The sequence below is a fragment of the Salvelinus fontinalis genome, chromosome 7 (genome assembly GCF_029448725.1).
Source record: "Salvelinus fontinalis isolate EN_2023a chromosome 7, ASM2944872v1, whole genome shotgun sequence".
Taxonomy (NCBI): Eukaryota; Metazoa; Chordata; class Actinopteri; order Salmoniformes; family Salmonidae; genus Salvelinus; species Salvelinus fontinalis.
Genome location: NC_074671.1, coordinates 14,055,283 through 14,075,282, shown reverse-complemented (window position 1 = coordinate 14,075,282; position 20,000 = coordinate 14,055,283). Strand labels below are relative to the sequence as shown.

General features: G+C 45.1%; 1 protein-coding gene across 3 annotated transcripts in view; it reads right to left on the bottom strand.

Annotated features, from left to right (window-relative positions):
* LOC129859013 (semaphorin-5A-like) overlaps nt 1-20,000 on the bottom strand; it is a 275,583-nt gene that overhangs the window by 127,525 nt on the left and 128,058 nt on the right. For 2 of the 3 annotated variants that reach the window (XM_055928309.1, XM_055928308.1), the window contains 2 exons: nt 19,603-19,701; nt 3,149-3,362 (listed from right to left, as the gene is read on the bottom strand). In XM_055928309.1, coding sequence (XP_055784284.1) covers nt 3,149-3,362; nt 19,603-19,701 — 313 coding nt within the window. Of the gene's footprint in view, nt 1-3,148; nt 3,363-19,602; nt 19,702-19,810 lie in introns of all 3 variants that reach the window. The other variant, XM_055928310.1, reaches the window with a different exon arrangement.

Below are 20,000 nucleotides of genomic sequence, written 5' to 3'. Positions count from 1 at the left end.
CCAGAGAGAGAGAGAGGGATAGCAAGATAAAAATCCAGAGAGAGAGAGAGAGGGATAGCAAGATAAAAATCCAGAGAGAGAGAGAGAGGGATAGCAAGATAAAAATCCAGAGAGAGAGAGAGGGATAGCAAGATAAAAATCCAGAGAGAGAGAGAGAGAGGGATAGCAAGATAAAAATCCAGAGAGAGAGAGGGATAGCAATATAAAAATCCAGAGAGAGAGAGAAAGGGATAGCAAGATAAAAATCCAGAGAGAGAGAGAGGGATAGCAAGATAAAAATCCAGAGAGAGAGAGAGGGATAGCAAGATAAAAATCCAGAGAGAGAGAGAGAGGGATAGCAAGATAAAAATCCAGAGAGAGAGAGAGAGGGATAGCAAGATAAAAATCCAGAGAGAGAGAGAGGGATAGCAAGATAAAAATCCAGAGAGAGAGAGAGAGGGATAGCAAGATAAAAATCCAGAGAGAGAGAGAGTGATAGCAAGATAAAAATCCAGAGAGAGAGAGGGATAGCAAGATAAAAATCCAGAGAGAGAGAGAGGGATAGCAAGATAAAAATCCAGAGAGAGAGAGAGAGAGAAGGATAGCAAGATAAAAATCCAGAGAGAGAGAGAGATAGCGAGAGAAAAAGCCAAAGAGAGAGGGATCGCAAGAGAAAAATCCAGAGAGAGAGAGAGAGATTGCAAGATAAAAATCCAGAGAGAGAGAGAGAGGGATAGCAAGATAAAAATCCAGAGAGAGAGAGAGAGAGGGATAGCAAGATAAAAATCCAGAGAGAGAGAGAGGGATAGCAAGATAAAAATCCAGAGAGAGAGAGAGGGATAGCAAGATAAAAATCCAGAGAGAGAGAGAGGGATAGCAAGATAAAAATCCAGAGAGAGAGAGAGAGATAGCAAGATAAAAATCCAGAGAGAGAGAGAGGGATAGCAAGATAAAAATCCAGAGAGAGAGAGAGGGATAGCAAGATAAAAATCCAGAGAGAGAGAGAGAGATAGCAAGATAAAAATCCAGAGAGAGAGAGAGGGATAGCAAGATAAAAATCCAGAGAGAGAGAGAGGGATAGCAAGATAAAAATCCAGAGAGAGAGAGAGGGATAGCAAGATAAAAATCCAGAGATAGAGAGAAAGGGATAGCAAGATAAAAATCCAGAGAGAGAGAGAGAGATAGCAAGATAAAAATCCAGAGATAGAGAGAAAGGGATAGCAAGATAAAAATCCAGAGAGAGAGAGAGGGATAGCAAGATAAAAATCCAGAGAGAGAGAGAAAGGGATAGCAAGATAAAAATCCAGAGAGAAAGAGAGAGATAGCAAGATAAAAATCCAGAGAGAGAGAGAGAGAGGGATAGCAAGTTAAGAGAATACACTTAAACCCAATGCCCTTCATTGTTGTGAGGTCTGGGGTCCATTCACCAACCAAGAAATCTGCAAAAATATCCTCAGTGTACAATGCAAAACTCCAAATAATGCATGCAGAGCACAATTAGGCTGATACCCGCTAATTACCAAAATCCAGAAATGAGCCGTTAAATTCCACAAAAGGAAGCGATTCCCAAACCTTCCATAACAAAGCCATCACCTACAGAGAGATGTGCCTGGACAAGAGTCCCCTAAGCAAGCTGGTCCTGGGGCTCTGTTCACAAACACAAACACACCCCACAGAGCCCCAGGACAGCAACAAAATTAGACCCAAACAAATCATGAGAAAACAGAAAGATAATTACTTGAAAATTTGGAATGGATTTACCCAAAAGAACTGAGCAAACTGGAATGCTATTTGTCCCTAAACAGATAATAAATAGTGTCAGAATACCTGACCACTGTGACTGACCCAAACTTAAGGAATGCTTTGACTATGTACAGACTCAGTGAGCATTGCCTTGCTATTGAGAAAGGCCGTCGTAGGCAGACCTGGCTCTCAAGAGAAGACAGGCAATGTGCACACTGCCCACAAAATGAGGTGGAAACTGAGCTGCACTTCCTAACCTCCTGCCAAATGCGTGACCATATTAGAGACACATATTTCCCTCAGATTACACAGACAAAACCCAATTTTGAAAACAAACCCAGTTTTGATAAACTCCCATATCTACTGGGTGAAAAACCACAGTGTTCCATCACAGCAGCAAGATTTGTGACCTGTTGCCACAAGAAAAGAGAAACCAGTGAAGAACAAACACCATTGTAAATACAACCCATATTTATGTTTATTTATTTAGGGGTCCATAGGATCTTGATGTAGAGCTGTGAGGTAAAGGTGATTAGGGAACATAAATGATGGTCTTCTTATTAATGCCTTTTGTGTTCCAATAGTAAAAGCCTATTATTCATCCTGGGAAGCCTACCGATTCAGATGAGGAAGGACCGAAGCAGTGGCGTAGTAAATCTGCTGACCTCCCACATCCACTCATTGCTGGTTCATTTTTATGTTTGACATTATTGGGCCTAAACCACATGCTTTATCCTCGTTGACAGTGATTTAATCCACTTTTAAATTAAACATATATATATATTTTTGCTCTTTCAAATGCTCTTCTCCTCCGCAAGCTTTGCACAGCTTCACAGGAGAAGAGAGAGAGAGAGAGAAACATCTATTCAGTAACTCATAAATTGAGGTACTGAACCTTTTCTCAAAGGTTGCTGCAACACATGTGGTGCCTATTTATATATATACATATATTTCTGGTTTTATTTTTTTGGTTCAATGCGAATCAGATCAAATCCCTGGTTGACAAGAGATTGACCTGCTCTTTTAGAGAATGAGTGAAGCAGCGTATTCAATCAGCAGCCTTGTTCCAGGGGGGGTTTTGTTCTGGAACACACTGCGCTCTTCACACCGACACGCTGATTTCATCGTTTCACTACCAGATTAAAATGACACTTTGATGTCCTTCAACAAGGAAAGAGAGAAACATGTCAAGAAAGAATGAGAAAGCTTATGTGACATAATATTTTTTTTTTAAAGAAGTTAAAGACTTTGATCCTTTGTTGTCTTGAAAGAAATGGAAACAAAAAAGTGTGTTTATGGTCTTTGTCGTCAGTAAACTGTGACAGTGACAGACACCACACGTTAACTCCTTCAACACCTTTCCTACATCTCTATACTACTACTGCTTATCCCCCTACCCTTTACCTCCTTCCAGTACCCAGCCTACCATTCAGCCATTTGGAGTTGTACTGTGCGGTGCGTAGAGGCGGCAGCCCCCCCAGACTGCGGTAGATAGCTGGGTCTCTGCCAGAGAAGTCCATGGCGGTGGCAGCATACAGATCTCCACTGGAGGTGATCAGGGCTGTGGAGTTATGGAGAGGGTTGTAGGGACAACGGGCCATCCCACTGATCTGGTCATGGATCTCTGTCAGGTTGGTCAGCTAGATGAGTTGAGAGGGGGAGGAGGGAGAGGGGGTGGACGGGAGAGGGGGGGGGGGGTGGACGGGAGAGGGGGACAGAGGTGGAGGAGATGAGGGGGAGGAGAGAAGGGGACAGATGTGGAGGAGATGGGGGAGAGGAGAGAAGGGGACAGAGGTGGAGGAGATGAGGGGGAGGAGAGAGGGGGACAGAGGTGGAGGAGATGAGGGGGGGGGAGAGAGGGGGACAGAGGTGGAGGAGATGGGGGAGAGGAGAGAAGGGGACAGAGGTGGAGGAGATGAGGGGGAGGAGAGAAGGGGACAGAGGTGGAGGAGATGGGGGAGAGGCGAGAAGGGGACAGAGGTGGAGGAGATGAGGGGGAGGAGAGAGGGGGACAGAGGTGGAGGAGATGAGGGGGGGGGAGAGAGGGGGACAGATGTGGAGGAGATGAGGGGGGAGGAGAGAGGGGGACAGAGGTGGAGCAGATGGGGGGGAGGAGAGAGGGGGACAGAGGTGGAGGAGATGAGGGGGAGGAGAGAGGGGAACAGAGGTGGAGCAGATGGGGGGGGGAGAGGGGGACAGATGTGGAGGAGATGAGGGAGAGGAGAGAGGGGAACAGAGGTGGAGCAGATGGGGGGGGGGAGGGGGACAGATGCGGAGCAGATGAGGTGGAGGAGATGAGGGGGAGGAGAGAGGGGAACAGAGGTGGAGGAGATGAGGGGGAGGAGAGAGGGGGACAGAGGTGGAGGAGATGAGGGGGAGGAGAGAGGGGGACAGAGGTGGAGCAGATGAGGGGGAGGAGAGATGGGGACAGAGGTGGAGGAGATGAGGGGGGGAGGAGAGAGGGGGACAGAGGTGGATGAGATGAGGGGGGGGGAGAGGGGGATAGAGGTGGAGGAGATGAGGGGGGCAGGAGAGAGGGGGGCAGAGGTGGAGGAGATGAGGGGGGGAGAGAGGGGGACAGATGTGGATGATATGAGGGGGAGGAGAGAGGGGGACAGAGGTGGAGGATATGAGGGGGGCAGGAGAGAGGGGGGCAGAGGTGGATGAGATGAGGGGGGGGGAGAGGGGGACAGAGGTGGATGAGATGAGGGGGGGAGAGAGGGGGACGGAGGTGGAGGAGATGAGGGGGGCAGGAGAGAGGGGGGCAGAGGTGGAGCAGATGGGGGGGGCAGAGGTGGAGCAGATGGGGGGGGGCAGAGGTGGAGCAGATGGGGGGGGCAGAGGTGGAGCAGGAGGAATAAAAAATGATTTTACTTTTCCTTGGCTTATCTACAGTAGAACAATACAAATAGGCTATAAGTTTAAATAAAGATTCCAAAGCTGGATCATGAGCCAGAGTCCTTGATCCCTCATAGAGCTAAACACACTCAAAAGTCAATACACCTCATACACACGCGCACCTCTTGTCTTGTACATTATCAGCCCACCATGCCCAAGAGGTAATTGACATTTGTACAGACTTCAGATTAAAAAGAAGGATATGGAATCCCATAAACTATAATGCCTGTGAAACTGCTTTTCTCCTCTAGGAAAAAACCTGTCACTTATCGTTACTGTAGGACCATCTTACAGTACCCAGCTCAAATAGGGGCGGCAGGTAGCCTAGTGGTTAGAGGGGGGCGGCAGGTAGCCTAGTGGTTAGAGGGGGGAGACAGGTAGCCTAGTGGTTATAGGGGGAGGCAGGTAGCCTAGTGGTTAGAGGGGGGAGGCAGGTAGCCTAGTGGTTATAGGAGGGAGGCAGGTAGCCTAGTGGTTAGAGGGGGGAGACAGGTAGCCTAGTGGCTAGAGGGGGGAGACAGGTAGCCTGGTGGTTATAGGGGGGAGGCAGGTAGCCTAGTGGTTAGAGGGGGGAGGCAGGTAGCCTAGTGGTTAGAGGGGGGAGGCAGGTAGCCTGGTGGTTATAGGGGGGAGGCAGGTAGCCTAGTGGTTAGAGGGGGGAGGCTGGTAGCCTTGTGGTTAGAGGGGGGAGACAGGTAGCCTAGTGGTTAGAGGGGGGAGGCAGGTAGCCTAGTGGTTAGAGGGGGGAGACAGGTAGCCTAGTGGCTAGAGGGGGGAGACAGGTAGCCTAGTGGTTAGAGGGGGGAGGCAGGTAACCTAGTGGTTAGAGGGGGGAGGCAGGTAGCCTAGTGGTTAGAGGGGGGAGGCAGGTAGCCTAGTGGTTAGAGGGGGGAGGCAGGTAGCCTAGTGGTTAGAGGGGGGAGGCAGGTAGCCTAGTGGTTAGAGGGGGGAGACAGGTAGCCTAGTGGTTAGAGGGGGGAGGCAGGTAGCCTAGTGGTTAGAGGGGGGAGGCAGGTAGCCTAGTGGTTAGAGGGGGGAGGCAGGTAGCCTAGTGGTTAGAGCGTTGGACAATTAACCGGCATTTGGAAGATCAAATCCCCGAGCTGACAAGGTAAACCTCTGTCATTCTGCCCCTGAACAAGGCAGTTAACCCACTGTTCCCCTGAACAAGGCAGTTAACCCACTGTTCCCCTGAACAAGGCAGTTAACCCACTGTTCACCTGAACAAGGCAGTTAACCCACTGTTCCCCTGAACAAGGCAGTTAACCCACTGTTCCCCTGAACAAGGCAGTTAACCCACTGGTCCCCTGAACAAGGCAGTTAACCCACTGTTCCCCTGAACAAGGCAGTTAACCCACTGTTCCTAGGCTGTCATTGAAAATAAGAATATGTTCTTAACTGACTTGCCTTGTTAAAAAATTCTACCTTTAGCTGTCAGGTTTGGATACAAAACCAACCCCTGGAGAATCAGCCAAGGGAAGACAAAGGCAACCTACAGTTCCTTTACCCTATCCTAAACCACACACTAAGACTATGGCCTTTTCTAATTTGGGAAAAAGTCTGTCCTCTGTCCTCCATCCTCTCTCCTCCATCCTCTCTCCTCCATCCTCTCTCCTCCATCCTCTCCCCTTCAATCCTCTCTCCTCCATCCTCTCTCCTCCATCCTCTCTCCTCCATCCTCTCTCCTCCATCCTCTCTCCTCCATCCTCTCCCCTCCAATCCTCTCTCCTCCGCCCTCTCTCCTCCAATCCTCTCTCCTCCAATCTTCTCTCCTCCAATCCTCTATCCTCCAATCCTCTCTCCTCCAATCCTCTCTCCTCCATCCTCTCTCCTCCAATCCTCTCTCCTCCATCCTCTCCCCTCCAATCCTCTCTCCTCCGCCCTCTCTCCTCCAATCCTCTCTCCTCCAATCTTCTCTCCTCCGTCCTCTCTCCTCCTTCCTCTCTCCTCCAATCCTCTCTCCTCCAATCCTCCTTCCTCCATCCTCTCTCCTCCAATCCTCTCTCCTCCAACTCTCTCCTCCAATCCTCTCTCCTCCGCCCTCTCTCCTCCAATCCTCCTTCCTCCATCCTCTCTCCTCCAATCCTCTCTCCTCCAATCCTATCTCCTCCATCCTCTCTCCTCCAATCCTCTCTCCTCCAATCCTCTCTCCTCCATCCTCTCTCCTCCAATCCTCTCTCCTCCAATCCTCTCTCCTCCATCCTCTCTCCTCCAATCCTCTCTCCTCCAACTCTCTCCTCCAATCCTCTCTCCTCCGCCCTCTCTCCTCCAATCCTCTCTCCTCCAATCCTCTCTCCTCCATCCTCTCTCCTCCAATCCTCTCTCCTCCAACTCTCTCCTCCAATCCTCTCTCCTCCGCCCTCTCTCCTCCAATCCTCCTTCCTCCATCCTCTCCTCCAATCCTCTCTCCTCCAACTCTCTCTCCTCCAATCCTCTCTCCTCCAATCCTCCTTCCTCCATCCTCTCTCCTCCAATCCTCTCTCCTCCAACTCTCCCTCCTCCAATCCTCTCTCCTCCAATCCTCCTTCCTCCATCCTCTCTCCTCCAATCCTCCTTCCTCCATCCTCTCTCTTCCAATCCTCTCTCCTGCAAATCTCTCTCCTCCATCCTCTCTCCTCCAACTCTCTCTCTTCTGTCCTCTCTCCGTTGTGACCCGGAAACCAATAACTGGTCGAGGAGTATGTCAATTTGTTAGGAGGTGAACGGAAGAGTGTCCTCCCCTCCTCGTTAGTCACTTTTCATCAGGATAGTGTAACCTGAGTCCTTCATCAGGATAGTGTAACCTGAGTCCTTCATCAGGATAGTGTATCATGAGTCCTTCATCAGGATAGTGTAACCTGAGTCCTTCATCAGGATAGTGTAACCTGAGTCCTTCATCAGGATAGTGTATCCTGAGTCCTTCATCAGGATAGTGTATCCTGAGTCCTTCATCAGGATAGTGTAACCTGAGTCCTTCATCAGGATAGTGTATCCTGAGTCCTTCATCAGGATAGTGTAACCTGAGTCCTTCATCAGGATAGTGTAACCTGAGTCCTTCATCAGGATAGTGTATCCTGAGTCCTTCATCAGGATAGTGTATCCTGAGTCCTTCATCAGGATAGTGTAACCTGAGTCCTTCATCAGGATAGTGTAACCCGAGTCCTTCATCAGGATAGTGTAACCTACCTGAGTCCTTCATCAGGATAGTGTAACCTGAGTCCTTCATCAGGATAGCATATCCTACCTGAGTCCTTCATCAGGATAGCATATGCTACCTGAGTCCTTCATCAGGATAGTGTATCCTACCTGAGTCCTTCATCAGGATAGCATATCCTACCTGAGTCCTTCATCAGGATAGCATATTCTACCTGAGTCTTTCATCAGGATAGTGTAACCTGAGTCCTTCATCAGGATAGCATATCCTACCTGAGTTTCATCAGGATAGTGTATCCTACCTGAGTTCTTCACCAGGATAGTGTAACCTACCTGAGTCCTTCATCAGGATAGCATATCCTACCTGAGTCCTTCATCAGGATAGTGTATCCTACCTGAGTCCTTCTTTAGGATAGTGTATCTTACCTGAGTCCTTCATCAGGATAGCATATCCTACCTGAGTCCTTCATTGGGATACTGTAACCTGAGTCCTTCATCAGGATAGTGTATCCTACCTGAGTCATTCATCAGGATAGTGTAACCTGAGTCCTTCTTTAGGATAGTGTAACCTGAGTCCTTCATCAGGATAGTGTAACCTGAGTCCTTCTTTAGGATAGTGTAACCTGAGTCATTCTTTAGGATAGTGTAACCTGAGTCATTCATCAGGATAGTGTATACTACCTGAGTCCTTCTTTAGGATAGTGTATCCTACCTGAGTCCTTCTTTAGGATAGTGTAACCTGAGTCCTTCATCAGGATAGTGTAACCTGAGTCCTTCATCAGGATAGTGTAACCTGAGTCCTTCATCAGGATAGGGTAACCTGAGTCTTTCATCACGATAGTGTATCCTACCTGAGTCCTTCATCAGGATAGCATATCCTACCTGAGTCCTTCTTTAGGATAGTGTAACCTGAGTCTTTCATCAGGATAGTGTAACCTGAGTCCTTCATCAGGATAGTGTAACCTGAGTCCTTCATCAGGATAGTGTAACCTGAGGCCTTCATCAGGATAGTGTATCCTACCTGAGTCCTTCATCAGGATAGTGTAACCTGAGTCCTTCATCAGGATAGCATATCCTACCTGAGTCCTTCTTTAGGATAGTGTAACCTGAGTCTTTCATCAGGATAGTGTAACCTGAGTCCTTCATAAGGATAGTGTATTCTACCTGAGGCCTTCATCAGGATAGCATATCCTACCTGAGTCCTTCTTTAGGATAGTGTAACCTGAGTCTTTAATCAGGATAGTGTAACCTGAGATTTTCATCAGGATAGTGTAACCTGAGTCCTTCATCAGGATAGTGTAACCTGAGTCCTTCATCAGGATAGTGTAACCTAAGTCCTTCTTTAGGATAGCGTTACCTGAGTCCTTCATCAGGATAGTGTAACCCGAGTCCTTCATCAGGATAGTGTAACCTGAGTCCTTCATCAGGATAGTGTATCCTACCTGAGTCCTTCATCAGGATAGTGTAACCTGAGTCCTTCATCAGGATAGTGTAATGTGAGTCATTCTTTAGGATAGTGTAACCTGAGTCATTCATCAGGATAGTGTATCCTACCTGAGTCCTTCTTTAGGATAGTGTAACCTGAGTCCTTCATCAGGATAGTGTAACCTGAGTCCTTCTTTAGGATAGTGTATCCTACCTGAGTCCTTCATCAGGATAGTGTAACCTGAGTCCTTCACCAGGAGTGTAACCTGAGTTCTTCATCAGGATAGTGTAACCTACCTGAGTCCTTCATCAGGATAGTGTAACCTGAGTCCTTCATCAGGATAGTGTATACTACCTGAGTCCTTCATCAGGATCGTGTAACCTGAGTCCTTCATCAGGATAGCATATCCTACCTGATTCCTTCTTTAGGATAGTGTAACCTGAGTCTTTCATCAGGATAGTGTAACCTGAGTCCTTCATCAGGATAGTGTAACCTGAGTCCGTCATCAGGATAGTGTAACCTGAGTCCTTCATCAGGATAGTGTATCCTACCTGAGTCCTTCATCAGGATAGTGTAACCTGAGTCCTTCATCAGGATAGCATATCCTACCTGAGTCCTTATTTAGGATAGTGTAACCTGAGTCTTTCATCAGGATAGTGTAACCTGAGTCCTTCATCAGGATAGTGTATTCTACCTGAGACCTTCATCAGGATAGTGTAACCTGAGTCCTTCATCAGGATAGCATATCCTACCTGAGTCCTTCTTTAGGATAGTGTAACCTGAGTCTTTCATCAGGATAGTGTAACCTGAGTCCTTCATCAGGATAGTGTAACCTGAGTCCTTCATCAGGATAGTGTAACCTGAGTCCTTCATCAGGATAGTGTAACCTGAGTCCTTCATCAGGATAGTGTAACCTGAGTCCTTCATCAGGATAGGGTAACCTGAGTCTTTCATCACGATAGTGTATCCTACCTGAGTCCTTCATCAGGATAGCATATCCTACCTGAGTCCTTCTTTAGGATAGTGTAACCTGAGTCTTTCATCAGGATAGTGTAACCTGAGTCCTTCATCAGGATAGTGTAACCTGAGTCCTTCATCAGGATAGTGTAACCTGAGGCCTTCATCAGGATAGTGTATCCTACCTGAGTCCTTCATCAGGATAGTGTAACCTGAGTCCTTCATCAGGATAGCATATCCTACCTGAGTCCTTATTTAGGATAGTGTAACCTGAGTCTTTCATCAGGATAGTGTAACCTGAGTCCTTCATAAGGATAGTGTATTCTACCTGAGGCCTTCATCAGGATAGCATATCCTACCTGAGTCCTTCTTTAGGATAGTGTAACCTGAGTCTTTAATCAGGATAGTGTAACCTGAGATTTTCATCAGGATAGTGTAACCTGAGTCCTTCATCAGGATAGTGTAACCTGAGTCCTTCATCAGGATAGTGTAACCTGAGTCCTTCATCAGGATAGTGTAACCTAAGTCCTTCTTTAGGATAGCGTTACCTGAGTCCTTCATCAGGATAGTGTAACCCGAGTCCTTCATCAGGATAGTGTAACCTGAGTCCTTCATCAGGATAGTGTATCCTACCTGAGTCCTTCATCAGGATAGTGTAACCTGAGTCCTTCATCAGGATAGTGTAATGTGAGTCATTCATCAGGATAGTGTATCCTACCTGAGTCCTTCTTTAGGATAGTGTAACCTGAGTCCTTCATCAGGATAGTGTAACCTGAGTCCTTCTTTAGGATAGTGTATCCTACCTGAGTCCTTCATCAGGATAGTGTAACCTGAGTCCTTCACCAGGAGTGTAACCTGAGTTCTTCATCAGGATAGTGTAACCTACCTGAGTCCTTCATCAGGATAGTGTAACCTGAGTCCTTCATCAGGATAGTGTATACTACCTGAGTCCTTCATCAGGATCGTGTAACCTGAGTCCTTCATCAGGATAGCATATCCTACCTGATTCCTTCTTTAGGATAGTGTAACCTGAGTCTTTCATCAGGATAGTGTAACCTGAGTCCTTCATCAGGATAGTGTAACCTGAGTCCGTCATCAGGATAGTGTAACCTGAGTCCTTCATCAGGATAGTGTATCCTACCTGAGTCCTTCATCAGGATAGTGTAACCTGAGTCCTTCATCAGGATAGCATATCCTACCTGAGTCCTTATTTAGGATAGTGTAACCTGAGTCTTTCATCAGGATAGTGTAACCTGAGTCCTTCATCAGGATAGTGTATTCTACCTGAGACCTTCATCAGGATAGTGTAACCTGAGTCCTTCATCAGGATAGCATATCCTACCTGAGTCCTTCTTTAGGATAGTGTAACCTGAGTCTTTCATCAGGATAGTGTAACCTGAGTCCTTCATCAGGATAGTGTAACCTGAGTCCTTCATCAGGATAGTGTAACCTGAGTCCTTCATTAGGATAGTGTATCCTACCTGAGTCCTTCATCAGGATAGTGTAACCTGAGTCCTTCATCAGGATAGCATATCCTACCTGAGTCCTTCTTTAGGATAGTGTAACCTGAGTCTTTCATCAGGATAGTGTAACCTGAGACTTTCATCAGGATAGTGTAACCTGAGTCCTTCATCAGGATAGTGTAACCTGAGTCCTTCATCAGGATAGTGTAACCTGAGTCCTTCATCAGGATAGTGTAACCTAAGTCCTTCTTTAGGATAGCGTTACCTGAGTCCTTCATCAGGATAGTGTATCCTACCTGAGTCCTTCTTTAGGATAGTGTAACCTGAGTCCTTCATCAGGATAGTGTATCCTACCTGAGTCCTTCTTTAGGATAGTGTAACCTGAGTCCTTCATCAGGATAGTGTAACCTGAGTCCGTCATCAGGATAGTGTAACCTGAGTCCTTCATCAGGATAGTGTATCCTACCTGAGTCCTTCATCAGGATAGTGTAACCTGAGTCCTTCATCAGGATAGCATATCCTACCTGAGTCCTTATTTAGGATAGTGTAACCTGAGTCTTTCATCAGGATAGTGTAACCTGAGTCCTTCATCAGGATAGTGTATTCTACCTGAGACCTTCTTCAGGATAGTGTAACCTGAGTCCTTCATCAGGATAGCATATCCTACCTGAGTCCTTCTTTAGGATAGTGTAACCTGAGTCTTTCATCAGGATAGTGTAACCTGAGTCCTTCATCAGGATAGTGTAACCTGAGTCCTTCATCAGGATAGTGTAACCTGAGTCCTTCATTAGGATAGTGTATCCTACCTGAGTCCTTCATCAGGATAGTGTAACCTGAGTCCTTCATCAGGATAGTGTAACCTGAGTCCTTCATCAGGATAGTGTAACCTAAGTCCTTCTTTAGGATAGCGTTACCTGAGTCCTTCATCAGGATAGTGTAACCCGAGTCCTTCATCAGGATAGTGTAACCTGAGTCCTTCATCAGGATAGTGTATCCTACCTGAGTCCTTCATCAGGATAGTGTAACCTGAGTCCTTCATCAGGATAGTGTAATGTGAGTCATTCTTTAGGATAGTGTAACCTGAGTCATTCATCAGGATAGTGTATCCTACCTGAGTCCTTCTTTAGGATAGTGTAACCTGAGTCCTTCATCAGGATAGTGTAACCTGAGTCCTTCTTTAGGATAGTGTATCCTACCTGAGTCCTTCATCAGGATAGTGTAACCTGAGTCCTTCACCAGGAGTGTAACCTGAGTTCTTCATCAGGATAGTGTAACCTACCTGAGTCCTTCATCAGGATAGTGTAACCTGAGTCCTTCATCAGGATAGTGTATACTACCTGAGTCCTTCATCAGGATCGTGTAACCTGAGTCCTTCATCAGGATAGCATATCCTACCTGATTCCTTCTTTAGGATAGTGTAACCTGAGTCTTTCATCAGGATAGTGTAACCTGAGTCCTTCATCAGGATAGTGTAACCTGAGTCCGTCATCAGGATAGTGTAACCTGAGTCCTTCATCAGGATAGTGTATCCTACCTGAGTCCTTCATCAGGATAGTGTAACCTGAGTCCTTCATCAGGATAGCATATCCTACCTGAGTCCTTATTTAGGATAGTGTAACCTGAGTCTTTCATCAGGATAGTGTAACCTGAGTCCTTCATCAGGATAGTGTATTCTACCTGAGACCTTCATCAGGATAGTGTAACCTGAGTCCTTCATCAGGATAGCATATCCTACCTGAGTCCTTCTTTAGGATAGTGTAACCTGAGTCTTTCATCAGGATAGTGTAACCTGAGTCCTTCATCAGGATAGTGTAACCTGAGTCCTTCATCAGGATAGTGTAACCTGAGTCCTTCATTAGGATAGTGTATCCTACCTGAGTCCTTCATCAGGATAGTGTAACCTGAGTCCTTCATCAGGATAGCATATCCTACCTGAGTCCTTCTTTAGGATAGTGTAACCTGAGTCTTTCATCAGGATAGTGTAACCTGAGACTTTCATCAGGATAGTGTAACCTGAGTCCTTCATCAGGATAGTGTAACCTGAGTCCTTCATCAGGATAGTGTAACCTGAGTCCTTCATCAGGATAGTGTAACCTAAGTCCTTCTTTAGGATAGCGTTACCTGAGTCCTTCATCAGGATAGTGTATCCTACCTGAGTCCTTCTTTAGGATAGTGTAACCTGAGTCCTTCATCAGGATAGTGTATCCTACCTGAGTCCTTCTTTAGGATAGTGTAACCTGAGTCCTTCATCAGGATAGTGTAACCTGAGTCCGTCATCAGGATAGTGTAACCTGAGTCCTTCATCAGGATAGTGTATCCTACCTGAGTCCTTCATCAGGATAGTGTAACCTGAGTCCTTCATCAGGATAGCATATCCTACCTGAGTCCTTATTTAGGATAGTGTAACCTGAGTCTTTCATCAGGATAGTGTAACCTGAGTCCTTCATCAGGATAGTGTATTCTACCTGAGACCTTCTTCAGGATAGTGTAACCTGAGTCCTTCATCAGGATAGCATATCCTACCTGAGTCCTTCTTTAGGATAGTGTAACCTGAGTCTTTCATCAGGATAGTGTAACCTGAGTCCTTCATCAGGATAGTGTAACCTGAGTCCTTCATCAGGATAGTGTAACCTGAGTCCTTCATTAGGATAGTGTATCCTACCTGAGTCCTTCATCAGGATAGTGTAACCTGAGTCCTTCATCAGGATAGCATATCCTACCTGAGTCCTTCTTTAGGATAGTGTAACCTGAGTCTTTCCTCAGGATAGTGTAACCTGAGACTTTCATCAGGATAGTGTAACCTGAGTCCTTCATCAGGATAGTGTAACCTGAGTCCTTCATCAGGATAGTGTAACCTGAGTCCTTCATCAGGATAGTGTAACCTAAGTCCTTCTTTAGGATAGCGTTACCTGAGTCCTTCATCAGGATAGTGTATCCTACCTGAGTCCTTCTTTAGGATAGTGTAACCTGAGTCCTTCATCAGGATGGTGTATCCTACCTGAGTCCTTCATCAGGATAGTGTAACCTGAGTCCTTCATCAGGATAGTGTAACCTGAGTCCTTCATCAGGATAGTGTATCCTACCTGAGTCCTTCATCAGGATAGTGTAACCTGAGTCCTTCATCAGGATAGTGTAACCTGAGTCTTTCTTTAGGATAGTGTATCCTACCTCAGTCCTTCTTTAGTATAGTGTAACCTGAGTCCTTCATCAGGATGGTGTAGCCTACCTGAGTCCTTCATCAGGATAGTGTAACCTGAGTCCTTCTTTAGGATAGTGTAACCTGAGTCCTTCATCAGGATAGTGTAACCTGAGTCCTTCTTTAGGATAGTGTAACCTGAGTCCTTCATCAGGGTAGTGTAACCTGAGTCCTTCTTTAGGATAGTGTAACCTGAGTCCTTCATCAGGATAGTGTATCCTGAGTCATTCTTTAGGATAGTGTAACCTGAGTCATTCATCAGGATAGTGTATCCTACCTGAGTCCTTCTTTAGTATAGTGTAACCTGAGTCATTCATCAGGATAGTGTAACCTGAGTCCTTCATCAGGATAGTGTAACCTGAGTCCTTCTTTAGGATAGTGTATCCTACCTGAGTCCTTCATCAGGATAGTGTAACCTGAGTCCTTCCCCAGGATAGTGTAACCTGAGTTCTTCATCAGGATAGTGTAACCTACCTGAGTCCTTCATCAGGATAGTGTAACCTGAGTCCTTCATCAGGATAGTGTATACTACCTGAGTCCTTCATCAGGATCGTGTAACCTGAGTCCTTCATCAGGATAGCATATCCTACCTGAGTCCTTCTTTAGGATAGTGTAACCTGAGTCCTTCATCAGGATAGTGTAACCTGAGTCCTTCATCAGGATAGTGTATCCTACCTGAGTCCTTCATCAGGATAGTGTAACCTGAGTCCTTCATCAGGATAGCATATCCTACCTGAGTCCTTATTTAGGATAGTGTAACCTGAGTCTTTCATCAGGATAGTGTAACCTGAGTCCTTCATCAGGATAGTGTATTCTACCTGAGACCTTCATCAGGATAGTGTAACCTGAGTCCTTCATCAGGATAGCATATCCTACCTGAGTCCTTCTTTAGGATAGTGTAACCTGAGTCTTTCATCAGGATAGTGTAACCTGAGACTTTCATCAGGATAGTGTAACCTGAGTCCTTCATCAGGATAGTGTAACCTGAGTCCTTCATCAGGATAGTGTAACCTGAGTCCTTCATCAGGATAGTGTAACCTGAGTCCTTCATCAGGAGAGTGTATCCTACCTGAGTCCTTCATCAGGATAGTGTAACCTGAGTCCTTCATCAGGATAGCATATCCTACCTGAGTCCTTATTTAGGATAGTGTAACCTGAGTCTTTCATCAGGATAGTGTAACCTGAGTCCTTCATCAGGATAGTGTATTCTACCTGAGACCTTCATCAGGATAGTGTAACCTGAGTCCTTCATCAGGATAGTGTAACCTGAGACATTCATCAGGATAGTGTAACCTGAGTCCTTCATCAGGATAGTGTAACCTGAGTCCTTCTTTAGGATAGTGTAACCTGAGTCCTTCATCAGGGTAGTGTAACCTGAGTCCTTCTTTAGGATAGTGTAACCTGAGTCCTTCATCAGGATAGTGTAACCTGAGTCCTTCATCAGGATAGTGTAACCTGAGTCCATTGCGGAAGCGTTTAATATCTGCCACACCTCCTTAAAATCAGCTGTTGTTTTCTCAGAGGAGAAAAGAGTGCAAATAACTAACTACATTTGTTTTATATTTATTTTGGGATTTCCTCCCCTGTAAAGTCATTTGCCTGAAGACGAGCGAGTGGAGAAGGAGAGTCTCATTTCCGTCCACTTTCCATCTCCTCGCTTACCTTTGACATTTTTCAAAAAAGAAGGTGACAGAGGACGGAGGAGTTGAACAAATCTATTTGAGAAAAGGCTGAAATACATAACATCTGTCAGAGGACCAATGCTAAGAAAAACCTCACCAACACCATAGAGCCGTATTTCCTGGAGAGGTTCACACACTTGTAGTTTCCCCTAGTAGTCCTGGGTCATTATAATGACTTGTTATTCCTCCTGGTATGGTTGGGTCATTATAATGACTTGTTATTCCTCCTAGTAGTCCTGGGTCATTATAATGACTTATTATTCCTCCTAGTAGTCCTGGGTCATTATAATGACTTGTTATTCCTCCTAGTAGTCCTGGGTCATTATAATGACTTGTTATTCCTCCTAGTAGTCATGGGTCATTATAATGACTTGTTATTCCTCCTGGTATGGTTGGGTCATTATAATGACTTGTTATTCCTCCTAGTAGAGTTGGGTCATTATAATGACTTATTATTCTTCCTAGTAGTGTTGGGTCATTATAATGACTTGTTATTCCTCCTAGTAGTCCTGGGTCATTATAATGACTTGTTATTCCTCCTAGTAGTCCTGGGTCATTATAATGACTTGTTATTCCTCCTAGTAGTCATGGGTCATTATAATGACTTGTTATTCCTCCTAGTAGAGTTGGGTCATTATAATGACTTATTATTCCTCCTAGTAGCGTTGGGTCATTATAATGCCTTGTTATTCCTCCTAGTAGTGTTTGGTCATTATAATGACTTGTTATTCCTCCTAGTAGTGTTGGGTCATTATAATGACTTGTTATTCCTCCTAGTAGAGTTGGGTCATTATAATGACTTGTTATTCCTCCTAGTAGTCATGGGTCATTATAATGACTTGTTATTCCTCCTAGTAGAGTTGGGTCATTATAATGACTTATTATTCCTCCTAGTAGTGTTGGGTCATTATAATGACTTGTTATTCCTCCTGGTATGGTTGGGTCATTATAATGACTTGTTATTCCTCCTAGTAGTGTTGGGTCATTATAATGACTTGTTATTCCACCTATTAGTGTTGGGTCATTATAATGACTTGTTATTCCTCCTAGTAGTGCAGATATTACCCCCTCACTGACTTAAGGAAATCCCTGGCTAAAGCGAAATTAAACCACATCACTGAATTAATGAAAGCCCTGGGTAACTTATTATTAAACTATATCACTGACTTAAGGAAATCCTTTCTGTTTTCACAAGCAGCTCGATGTAAGACTCAGTGCTCAGACGTTTGCTTTGTCTGCCTTTGAAAGCGGGCCAAATCCAGCTCTCTGTGTTTAAAAATACTTAAGAGCCCAACCTGCACATGGCCCTGACACTTGTTCCCAATAAAAAGTCACGCAGCATAACCTGAGGCAGCAGTTGTGAATATGTTTAAGAGGTGGAACGTGTACCGTGTTGATATGTCATTATAACACATGATGTATCCGTGAAACCTCACGGTGAATAGAATGTGCTTAGAGCAAGATTTTCACCTCCATCTAAGCTGAGGACCTGTTTTTTTCTGAGTGGTTTATATAAACCAAAAATGTTTTGTTACAATTTATGGGTAGACACATACTGTTGTGTAAATACATTTTTGTTTCGATGGAAACCCTTGGAACCCAAAATAAATTATAAATACTGAATTATAAATACTATATTATCACAATTGGGGTTTCCATAATATCTAACCATACAGAACACAAGCCTTGCTTGACAGTCACACTAAAGCTTCTCTATAATGCTGGCTGTAGTTTCGGGTTAATCAATGAGAGATGGACTATCTACTTCCTTAAGGGACGTGACACTTATTCAAACAGCATAACAGAACGGGTCTCTTTGGATAGATGTATTACAGTGGGTCGACTTGGACCACTGTTGGTTCCGGAGACACAAACTACCTCCGCTCCGGGCCTCCGGGCCTCCGGCCTGACCCAGCTCAACCCAACAGAGTGTCTGTGTCTGTGCCTGACGTCTGAGATGAAAGGGGGTATTGATGGAGCTCTTCCTGTGTGTTGAGGGAAGTGTTTGGGTCAAGCTGGACCTGTAAGATGGGTCTAATAGAAGTAGAGTGTAGATAGAGGATGACTCATAGTAAACCAATGGGAGGAATGAGTTTGTGAGACACACAGTCAGCGTTATTGACTGGGCTTTCAGATCATCTCGCTTCCGCTCCCTTTCTTTCTGGTCAGTTGCCATGTGACACTTCCTGGCAGCCGTCTCGGAAATGTCATCAGACACATAGAGTGACAGGCAAGGAGGTGTTAGATGTCTGAGTCAATGATTCATAGCTGTCTACAGGAAAGATGAGGACATTGGGTCTGCAATAATAGGCTCTATGTCATCATCACCACCATCATCATCATCGTCATCGTCATGATCAATATCATGGATAGAGGATTGCGTTCCCACTTTACTCGCAATGGCAAATGTAATCCTGCCATTCGAGGCCATAAATATTGATATGGTGTTACAATGAATTAGAATATTGAATGAGGACATTTGAACAGTGACTACATCATTAATGAACAGGATATTCATCCTACTTTGTAACTTAGGGATAACTAAATGTATATTGTTATCTCCTCGCTCCCTCTCCCTCTCCCTCTCCTCGCTTCCTCTCTCCTCTTCCCCCTCTCTCCCCCACCCCATTTCAATTCCAGTCAATTCAGGAAGTACACTAAAATTCCAATTCTCTTCAATGCTTTTCAATTAGGAACAATTTTGAATTTCAAATGGAATTGACCCCAGCCCTGCCAGTTGTGCAGTACTTTTCTAGACCGACTCAGAGTGTGTTCTCCTATGACAGGGCTGATAAAATACCATCATAGTCATTTCCTGACATTTACACTATTACATATTTCAGCCGCAGTAAATAGTCGTTATGAGACGCCGACCTTTGCAGTTGCTACTTTTGGAGAAAAATCTATATTTTTACAAAGGTAAAACCACCCCCTCCACCTACCCTCCACTATGCTACCACATAATATAACAAACAGACCACGCATTTTCCTCAGGATAGACTGCAGGGTTTTAATACGGTAGGTGGAGTCCAAGCAGAGTGTCGAGAGAGGAGAAAAGAAGGAAGTTACAGATTGAATAAAAAGCAAGTAGAGAAGAGAAGACCAGGTAGGTTATTAGATTCTTACAGTGCGGTTGGTGCAGATTGGTGTGAAAGCGTTGGTTCCGCAGGTAAACAGTCTGTCTCCATTCACCAGCAGCACTCTGATGTAGTTCTGACATTCCTCCTGTGAAGAGGACAGAACAGCTAACATTAGCCCTCATAGAAGGACACAGACACAGCAACACCTTAGCCAAATGTAAAGTTTCATGTATTTGGCTTTAGTATGTACATACATTGGAATTTCTCTTCAACGTGAGCTCAAAAAAGGTAGAAGAAGATTTTTTTAAACACAAATGAATAGATACAATACTAATGATCACATATGCTAAATAAGAACGGGTAAGTGAAAATAATAGCCTAAACATTGGACTAATTCTGAATAATGATGCTACAGCAGAAGAAAGCACGAGGGGAGTTTTTCTT